This window comes from Pseudophryne corroboree, chromosome 1, assembly GCF_028390025.1.
Source record: "Pseudophryne corroboree isolate aPseCor3 chromosome 1, aPseCor3.hap2, whole genome shotgun sequence".
Taxonomy (NCBI): Eukaryota; Metazoa; Chordata; class Amphibia; order Anura; family Myobatrachidae; genus Pseudophryne; species Pseudophryne corroboree.
The window spans coordinates 174,354,438-174,365,045 of record NC_086444.1 but is presented as its reverse complement, the minus strand read 5'-3'; the positions used below and the strand labels follow the sequence as shown (position 1 = coordinate 174,365,045).

Below are 10,608 nucleotides of genomic sequence, written 5' to 3'. Positions count from 1 at the left end.
AAAAAACTCTAAAATAAACTCTTCCAGAGAAGCTTTGTAGAGCTCCCCTAGCTGTGGCCGGCTCCTCCGGGAACATTTTCTAAACTAAGTCTGGTTGGAGGGACATAGAGGGAGGAGCCAGCCCACACACTCAAACTCTTAAAGTGCCAATGGCTCCTAGTGGACCAGTCTATACCCCATGGTACTAATGTGGACCCCAGCATCCTCTAGGACGCAAGAGGGGGGGAAAAATGCAGCCAGCTGGAATCCCAGCAAAACAGGACTACTCCCACTCGTGGGTGCACATGACACCCATAGAGTGAGAATAGTTCCTGTGGCAAGAGCAGTGAGCTACCGTGCCTGCAGCATGGTAAGCACAGCAAGCATCTTTACGCTCGCCTCGCTGATGGCATTCTGGCGGACCGAATGCCGTTGTCAGGATATGGACAGCCGGCATCCCACCCGCCAGTAAACCCTAGAACGTGTGAGAGTGTTACACAAATGTAATGAATCAGGGAGGTGATACTTTACTTTTTAATAGAGATGCATTATATACAGAGCGGTGAGATTAGCCTTAGCCGCCACCCCCTCAAGAGTTAGGGGAGGGGATATGGGAAGGTAGAAATACTTACCCCCTCCTATATCTGGATCTTAAATGATGGGATGCCGCGATCAGTCATGTAACCGCCGGCAAACCGTCCGCTGGGATATAGTATACATTCTGTCAATAAACAAAGGAGTTAATTCACGCAACTGTTAGACCCAAAATATTCTTTATTACATATGCTGTGAGTGTTACTTTTTGCGGTATGTTTATTGCTGTACAGCCTTTTTGAATTCGCTGTTTTGAGGTTCAAACACATCATAAAATATCCTGTGTTTCTCTGAATGTTCCCGAATATATAGCAGGTCACCCACAGGATAGATGTCGTCTTTTCCTGTCCAGACAGTTAGACTGTACCTGCAATGAGCCAATATTATTGATCATCAATCTCTGAGCTAAAGTTGAGCTGCTGACAGCAAGTGAACAACATTATGACTGGTTTCTAAAAATATACACTCTTCGATAGGTCTTAATCTGAAACTCAGTAAGCACCCTGATTACAGATTAGTGACTTCACTGGACAAATACAGAGACATTTCTACAGGTGCACAGCAATAGATCCTTATGACGCAAAGCATCCTTATTTAATCTTCATAAATGCCAAACTAATCTTATTGCAAGTAGAATTTATTTTAACTCATCCTGTAACAGATGCCAAATTTTGTTCTACCATGTAAAAAATACTGCATGCAATGAATGCCTGAGCTGTGTATAGCCTTCACTCATTTAAAGAAAGCTGGTTGTCTAAAAGACAATGTGCCATTTACTAGCCTGGCAATGGGAAGGGGTTGTTGGGGATGGGGTCCAATCATTCAACACTCATGTATGTACCACTATTTATTAATTAGTGTATAGGGTGAAGATGGTATGGGCTGGTGTGGATTTTTTTCTTATTTAAAGTTTTTTTTATTTTCAAAGTGTAATTACATGTAAAACATTATTAGAGTTATACAGGAGTTAAACAGGAGGAAAACAGTCAACCTGAAATCTACTGCTGTAAAACTAATTTGAAGAAACTGCGCTTTGGCTTCTCTCCAATTCAAACACCTGTTTTCTCCATGTCCTGGACACCACTTGCTGGGGAGCCTGCTTGAACATTGCACACCTCTCATTGTTTTAAGTATTTCACCTACAGCTCCTGCACCCCATCCTGGACACTCTCCCCAGCTGGACCTCAGTGACTGACTGTGAGTATCTGTCCACATAAGCTAGTTCCCTAATACCCTAACCCTCACTCGTAATCCTAACGCCTAACACTAATACCCTAACCAGTGGCGGAAGTATCGCAGACAATAGTAATTTGCCACCATGATCCAGCCCTGAAGGGGCACCTCCTCCATTGCTCCAGCATCAGGGCCACCAGTCGACAGTGACGAGGATGACAACGACTGGGGACAGCCCGGGTGAAGGGGAAGAGCCATGAGGAATCCAGGTACAGAGCAGCGCAGCTGTCGGGGGTGGGCATGTCTTAGGATGGAGCAGCAGGAGCTTGGCACACCTATTGGTCAGCTGGGTAGTGAGAAGGCTGGCTTGTTTGATGTCCGAGCACCATGTAATTTCCGTGCACATGAGCCCATGTGGTGCAAGAGAACCTGCAGTGTTGAGCTCAGACCGAGTGCTGCTACTAGTACAGTGCATGTTACACTGACTAGGGAGACCTATGTGAATCTGTGTGAGGGGGGACCAGCATGTTCTAATAAAATACAGAGAAAGAAAGAGTGATATCTGTTGGTCCACTCCTGTATAATATTAAAACATAACTTTTAATTTGGTTCTATTAATTAAAATATGTGCTTTATTCAGTGGTATTCAGGTAAGCAATATGAAAATTATTAAACTATTATTTTGAAGAATGTGAATAAAGTAAGGAAATAAAGTGATTAAAAACAAATGGTCACGGTGTTATTCTTGATACTGAGATTGGGGGTGGGAACCAAACTCTATCTTACCTCTGGGCAACTAGGATGAACTTATGCTACTGACCCTAACCCTCGCCCTTACTCTTGGTACCCTATCGCTAATACCTGAACCCTTACCCTTAAGCGCCTTGAGTCCTATTGGAGAAAGTGCACTATATAGATAAAATTATTGTTATTAATCCTAACCCCAAACACTAATACTCCAACACTAAACTAACCCTTAATCCTACACCCTAACACTAATACTCTAATACTCTAATCCTTATCGGGTTAGGTTATTACTACCATAACACCAGCACCCCCACCCCTCCCAAAGCTAGATATACTAAACAGAAGGTACAGTATATAACAGACATGCAAAGCTTATGCAGTAATATTATTAAAACTGAGGTCCATGCACTGAAAACAACGGTAAGGCAATGTGTTATGGAGGTTGTACTGTGTAAGTGTGTGCTACAGTATATGCACATTCTCAAACAGGAATGTGAATTTACGTCAGAGTAAAACTTAAACCAAAGTTATGGATTTCAGTATCAGCATTACCAGACATAAACAAAATTAATTTACCTTTTACGTTTTCAGCTGTTTTTTTTTTTTCTAAAGTATTTGAGTAATCTTTTATATTACCCAAATAAAAAATAGGATTTTAATTACCTACCGGTAAACCCTTTTCTTGTAGTGCATAGAGGATGCTGGGGTCCACATTAGTACCATGGGGTATAGACGGGTCCCTTGGGAGCCATGGGCACTTTAAGAGTTTAATAGTGTGGGTTGGCTCCTCCCTCTATGCCACTCCTACCAGACTCAGTCTAGAAACTGTGCCCGAGGAGACGGACATACTTCGAGAGAAGGGAATACAAAGATAGTGGCGAGATTCACACCAGCTCACACATAATAACAGAAATCAAGCAACCAGCTTGAAACAAGTCAGCAATGGCTGAACAAAAGTACTTAACCAAGTAACAATGCAGTACCGAACCAAGTAACAAGGCAGTACTGAACCAAGTAACAACTGCAGGAAAACGAAGCGCTGGGTGGGCGCCAAACATCCTCTATGGACTACGAGAAAAGGATTTAACGGTAGGTAATTAAAGTCCTATTTTCTCTTACGTCCTAGAGGGATGTGTAGTTCAACAACAGCTGCAGTGCCAAAGGTTCCCCATCACTGTCTTAGAGGATGCTGGGGTCCACATTAGTACCATGGGGATGTACCAAAGCTCCCAGTACGGAAGGGAGATCGCGGAGGCTCCTGCAGAACCGATTAACCAAACTTTAGGTCCTCAGAGGCCAAAGTATCGAACTTATAGAACTTAGCAAACGTGTTTGACCCTGACCAAGTAGCTGCTCGGAAAGCTGTAAAGCCGAGACACCCCGAGCAGCTGCCCAGGAAGAACCCACTTTACGAGTAGAGTGGGCCTTAATGGATTTCGGACACGACAATCCAGCCATAGAATAAGCATGCTGGATAGTAAACCTGATCCAGCGAGAAATAGTCTGCTTAGAAGCAGGTCACCCAACCTTGTTGGGATCATAAAGGACAAACAGAGCGTCCGACTTTCTGTGACGAGAAGTTCTCTTCACATAAATCTTCAAAGCCCGTACAACATCCATGGACTTTGAGGTAATAAAGGAGCCAGTAGCCACTGGCACCACAATAGGTTGGTTGATATGAAAAGCAGACACAACCTTCGGAAGAAATTGTTGACGCGTCCTTAGCTCAGCTCTATCTTCATGGAAAATCAAGTAGGGGCTCTTGTAGGACAATTCCCCCAATTCTGACACACGTCTAGCAGATGCCAATGCCAACAGTGTGACAGTCTTCCAAGTAAGAAACTTGACCTCAACCTCCTGTAAAGGCTCGCACCAATCCGATTGCAGGAATTGCAGTACCACGTTAAGATCCCATGGTGCTGTAGGAGGCACAAAGGGAGGTTGGATGTGCAGAACCGCTTTCAAGAAAGTCTGAACCTCAGGGAGGGCAGCCAATTGCTTCTGGAAGAAAATGGACAAGACCGAAATCTGGACTTTTATGGAGCCCAGGCGCAGGCCCACATCTACCCCTGCTTGCAGGAAAAGGAGAAACCATCCAAGTTGAAACTCCACCGTAGGAAACTTGGATTCACACCAAGACACAGACTTTTTCCAAATCAGATGGTAATGTTTTGACGTTACTCCTTTCCTAGCCTATACTAGGGTAGGAATAACTTTGTTCGGAATGCCCTTCCGAGCTAAGATCTGGCGTTCAACTTCCATGCCGTCAAACGTAGCCATGGTAAGTCTTGATAAGCGAACGGCCCCTGTTGCAGAAGGTCCTCTCGAAGAGGAAGAGACCTTGGATCTTCCAGCAGTAACTCCAGAAGATCTGTGTACCAAGCCCTTCTTGGCCAGTCTGAAGCAATGAGGATCACCTGAACTCTTGTTTTTTTGATTACTTTGAGAATCCTTGGGATGAGTGGAAGTGGAGGGAACACATACACTGACTTGAACACCCACAGAGTTACCAGGGCATCCACCTCCACTGCCTGTGGATCCCTCAACCTGGAACAATACCTACGAAGCTTCTTGTTGAGGCGTGAGGCCATCATGTCTATTTGAGGTACGTCCCAAAGACTTGTCACGTCTGCAAACACCTCTGGATGGAGGCCCCACTCTCCCGTTTGGAAATCGTGTCTGCTGAGGAAGTCCGCTTCCCAGTTGTCCACTCCCGGAATGAAAATTGCTGACAGTGCCACCGCGTGCTTTTCCGCCCAGAGGATGGTTCTTGTTACCCCTGACATTGCAGCTCTGCTCTTCGTTCCGCCTTGTCGGTGTATGTAGGCCACTGTCGTTACACTGTCCGACTGAACCTGAATGGCCTGATCTTTTAGAATATGTGCCTCTTGTAGAAGACCGTTATACACGGCCCTTAGTTCCAGAATGTTTATCGGAAGGATGGATTCCAGACTTGACCACCTTGCTTGGAAGTTCTCCCCTTGGGTGACTGCTCCCCAACCTCTGAGACTTGCATCCGTGATTAGGAGGATCCAATTCCGAATCCCGAACCTGCAGCCCTTTAGAAGGTGAGAAGTGTGAAGCCACCAGATATTCTGCCTTTCGGTGACAGACGTATTCTCTGGTGCATGTGAAGATGAGATCCCGACCATTTGTCCAGGAGATCCAGTTGGAAAGGTCGTGCATGAAATCTTCTGTACTGTAGAGCCTTGTAGGAGGCAACCATCTTCCCCAGAAGGTGAATGCACTGATGAACCGATACCCGGGCTGGCTTCAGGACATCCCCGACCATTGTTTGTATGAGCAACGCCTTCTCTTCCGGCAGAAACACCCTCTGAACTTCTGTGTCGAGGATCATCCCTAGGAAGGATAGCCTCCTTGTCGGCTCCAAGTGCGACTTTGGAAGGTTCAGGGTCCATCCATGAACCCGGAACAGCTGAGTTGAGAGAGCAATACTCTGTAACAGCTTCTCCCTGGAAGATGCTTTCATTAGTAGATTGTACAGATAAGGAATTATGTTCACACCCTGCTTGCGGAGTAGCATCATCTCCACCATCACCTTTGTGAACACTCTTGGTGCCGTGGAGAGGCCAAACGGCAGCATTTGGAACTGATAGTGACAGTGCAGCAGTGCAAATCTGGGATAAGCCTGGTGAGGTGGCCACATCGGGATGTGAAGGTAGGCATCCTTGATATTCAGAGATACCAGGAATTCCCCCTCCTCCAGTCCTGAGATCACCGCTCTCAGAGACTCCATCTTGAATTTGAATTCCCTCAAGTAGGGGTTCAATGACTTCATATTTAATATCAGTCTTACCGTACCGTCCAGTTTTGGTACCACAAACAGGTTTGATTAATAACCCTTGTGTTGCAGGTGAGGTGGAACTGGGACAATGACATTTGACCTTAGTAACTTTTGAATGGCTTCCTGTAGGATAGCACTTTCTGTCAGCAAAGCTGGCAAGCCCGATTTGAAGAATCTGTGAGGTGGGAGTTCTTGAAACTCCAGTCTGTACCCCTTGGTAACAAAATCCTGTACCCAGGGATCCAGGCATGAGGACACCCAAACATGACTGAAATTTCTTAGTCTTGCTCCCACCTGCCCGATCTCCAGGCTGGGAGGTCCAGCGTCATGTCGAGGATTTTGTGGAAACCGAACCAGGTTTCTGAACCTGGAAACCTGCGGGTGCAGGTTTTCTGGATTTTCCCTGACCACCTCTAAAAAAAGTGGAGGGGGATTTGGACTTTTTAACTTTAGCGGTCCGAAAGGACTGCATTGCAGACGTAGGATATGATTTCCTAGTCGGTGGTGCAGCAGAGGAAAGATAAGTTGACTTACCCGCAAGTTGTCGTGGAGATACACGCATCTAACGCTTCCCCAAACAGGGCCTGACCTGTGAAGGGCAGGTTTGCCACACTCTTCTTGGATTCCGCATCCGTAGACCATTGATGCAGCCAGAGTCCTCTGCATGCCGAGACAGACATGGAAGAAGCCCTCACCTTCAGATGTGCAAGGTCTTTCATGGCTTCCACCATGAAACCTGCAGAATCCTGTATGTGACGTAAAAACAAATCAATGTCACCTCTATCTGTAGAATCTAACTCCTCTAGTAAAGTGCCTTATCACTTTACTATGGCTTTAGAAATCCATGCATAAGCAATAATTTGTCTTAAAGCTACGCCATTTGCTGTGTATAAAGATTTGAGTGTAGTCTCAATCTTGCGGTCACCCGGATCTTTTAAAGAGGTGGACCCAGGGAGAGGCAAAACCACTTTTTTAGACAACCTAGAAACAGAAGCGTCTACTACCGGCAGGTTTTTCCACTTTTTCCTATCCTCCTCAGGGAAAGGAAAAGCAATGAAAACCCTCTTAGGGATCTGGAACTTTTTCTCTGGGTTTTCCCAGGATTTTTCAAACAATGCGTTTAATTCCTTAGACGCATAGAATGTAAGGGAGGATTTCTTATTGTCAGTAAAGTAAGCCTCCTCTACTTGCTCAGGTACCTTATCAGTAATGTGTAAAATGTCCCTAATAGCCTCAATCATGAGTTGCACCCCCTTAGCAAGGGATGCCTCACCCCCCAGGATATCCCCCTCACCGTCTCCTGTATCAGAGTCTGTATCCGTGTCCACTTGCATTATTTGGGCAAGAGCACGCTTTTTAGGATATATATCAGGGGGTTTGGATGAGGCAGCGGGAGCAGAATACTACAAAACCTCTACAGATCTTTTTAAAACCTGTGTTTCAGTCTCATTATGAGCTATCCTAGATTAAATCTGTGATATCATTCCCTTAATAGAAGCCACCCATGGGAGTTCGGATTCAGAAGGCTGAGACAGTACAACATGCACACACACAGAAAAATGTCAGACACAGTTTCCCCAAGTACCTTTAGAGGGACACAGAGTATAAGGAGCCAGCACACACAGCGCCCCAGTAGGCAGTTATTATGACAAATGCCTGGCGCTGACTGAGTAACCTTAATAGATTAAACAGCGAATAACACCCCCCCCCCCCCCCTTCCCTTCTATAACAGCCTGGTACCGCAGAGGATAACTGGAGTTAAGTGGAGTGCAGCGCTCCCTGTCAACATCTCTGTAGTGTGATCTGCAGGGAGAAAATGGCGCTGGTGAGTGCTGGATCCGCTCTGAGAAGCCCCGCCCCCCGTAATGGCGCGTCTTCCCGCATTTAGTATTTTATAATGGCCTGAGGTGTATTTATTGCTAACAGTGGGATTAGCCCCTGTTAGCTCAGTGACCAGTGTTAGGGTATTGCAGTGGCCCAGGGCGCCCCTCACAGCGCTGCGCTCCCGCCCTTGTGCCACCATTCCTGCTGGCGCCCCGCTTACCGGGTCATACTCACCACTGCATCTTCTAGCTCTGTTAGGGGGTGGCGGCAGTGCTGCGGGAGCGAGTTGTCGCCTCAGGAGCTTGCGATCAACACCCTCAGGAGCTCAGTGTCCTGTCAGCGGAGATAGGAGCCATTAACCTAAAGGGTTGGATCCTACTCCCCCCCCCCCCCAAGTCCCACGAAGCAGGGAGGCTGTTGCCAGCACCTAGCAGCTCTTAAAATATAATAAAACAAGAAAAACCCCTAGGAGCTCCCCTAGCTGTGACCGGCTCCTCCGGGCACATTTTCTAAACTGAGTCTGGTAGTAGGGTAACAGAGGGAGGAGCCAGCCCACGCTATTAAACTCTTAAAGTGCTCATGGCTCCCAAGGGACCCATCTATACCCCATGGTACTAATGTGGACCCCAGCATCCTCTAGGACAGCGGTGGCCAACAAGTGGCTCTTGAGCCGCATGAGGCTCTTTATTTAAATGTGGCTCCCAAAACTCTAAATCATGTGACCACAACAGATACAGAAACTGCTACACTCCAGCCAGACATGTAGCAGCACTACAGGGACTGAAAATTGAAGGAGCCAGATACTAGAGGCGAGACACCCACTGGCAAACAGAGAACACATTAGGGGCTGCAGCAATGGCACGACTTGGTGGGGGAACTTTAGTGACACATGAGGGTGGGCTAGAGTGACACAAGGCGGAGCTGGCTGGAGTGACACAGAAGGGTCCTGGCAGGAGTGACACATAGAGGAGCTGACTGGAGTGATGGAGGAGGGTGCTAGAAGTAGTGACACATGGGAAAGCTGGCTGGAGTGACATAGGAGGGTGCTAGAAGGAGTGTCACATGGGGAGCTGGCTGGAGTGACATAGGAGGGTGGTAGCAGGAGTGACACATGGGAGAGCTGGCTGGAGTGACATGGGGGGTGCTGGCAGGAGTGACATAGGAGGGTGCTAGCAGGAGTGTCACATGGGGAGCTGGCTGGAGTGACACATGGGGGAACTTAAGTTTATTATGTGAATCTGGCTTTTTCAATTATTTTATGTGAAAGCGGCTTTTTCAATGGATCTGATTTTAACATTTTTTATTTTATGTCGTTCTGGCTTTTTCAATGTATTTTATACCAGGGGCGTGGTCTAGCAGGCACAAGGCCACATTCCATTTTTGCATGCGCGCCTTCGGCTCGATGTCGGCTCTTTGACGTACCTAACAAGGTTTTTTGGCTCTTTGTCACTGACTGGTTGGCCACCCCTGCTCTAGGACATAATAGAAATGTATAAAATGTGTAAAATAATAGAAGAAATACAAGGGGCTAAATGTAATAGCCTGTGAGCTGCCGGACTGTGCGAGTTTGGTAATATTTTTAAAGCAGCAGTCATTTTGCATTTATTTTTAGCTTGTAAATGATTGCAGCTTTAAAAATAATGGTAGGCTCGCACAAAGTCCTGCACCTTGGACAGCTCGCAGGCTATAACATTTAGCCCAATATATCTCCCAAATAAAAAGTGTCAGATATTTAACTGTACTAACAATTACTGTTGGGATACATACCGATTGTCGACATTTATGCTGTTGACCGTCAATATGTCAACAGCATTATGCCAACACGATTGTAATGTTATTTAAAGCATTTTAACTGTCGGCATTGTAACTTTTTTTTTACATTTCTATATTCATCAGAGCAACAGTACAGTACAGTACACTGTGACATAAATGAAAGGCAAAATAGTCAGTAGAGACAAAATCATAAAGGGGAACACCATAGTCAATATATTATAATGTGCAAGAAAAGAGATATACATACTATGCATATCCCAGCCCAGGCATGCTCAGCAGGCCCCTCCTAACAATACACACATAAGTAGCGGCCGTTAGAACTTTGAACATGTTTGTAAAGCATGTTTAAAATTCTAATAGCACAGACTGCCCTAGGCATTCTCCAGCAGGTATAATGCTGTCAACATATTGACTAAACAACTACTTCCCATAACTGCAATCATACGGATAGACAGATATATAAATAGTCTATGCCTTTACTGGTTTACCTGTCTGATGTTTGCAACAGCCACTGGAGCTGAGGCCACGACTGTCGCACTAAGGCCGCTCTAACTGGGAAAGTTACTGGCTGGCTTAAAGTTTTACAGATCTTCTCCATTTCCTGCACCATCTCCCAGCTGTAGCCTAAAAGTACAACAAATGTTCTATATAACTTTTTCAATAATACTGCTAATTACATCCACCTCGGCCACAAATGTCAAGGTGGTAATACA

At 45.9% G+C, this 10,608-nt stretch overlaps 1 protein-coding gene across 5 annotated transcripts in view; it reads right to left on the bottom strand.

The window, feature by feature from the left end:
* Nucleotides 1–735: 735 nt before the first annotated feature.
* FAM151B (family with sequence similarity 151 member B) overlaps nt 736–10,608 on the bottom strand; it is a 184,594-nt gene continuing 174,721 nt past the window's right edge. For 2 of the 5 annotated variants that reach the window (XM_063963909.1, XM_063963910.1), the window contains 2 exons: nt 10,384–10,519; nt 736–940 (listed from right to left, as the gene is read on the bottom strand). In XM_063963909.1, coding sequence (XP_063819979.1) covers nt 793–940; nt 10,384–10,519 — 284 coding nt within the window. In that variant the 3' untranslated portion in view covers nt 736–792. Of the gene's footprint in view, nt 941–10,383; nt 10,520–10,608 lie in introns of those variants that run through there. The other 3 variants (XR_010245896.1, XR_010245902.1, XR_010245908.1) reach the window with 3 other exon arrangements.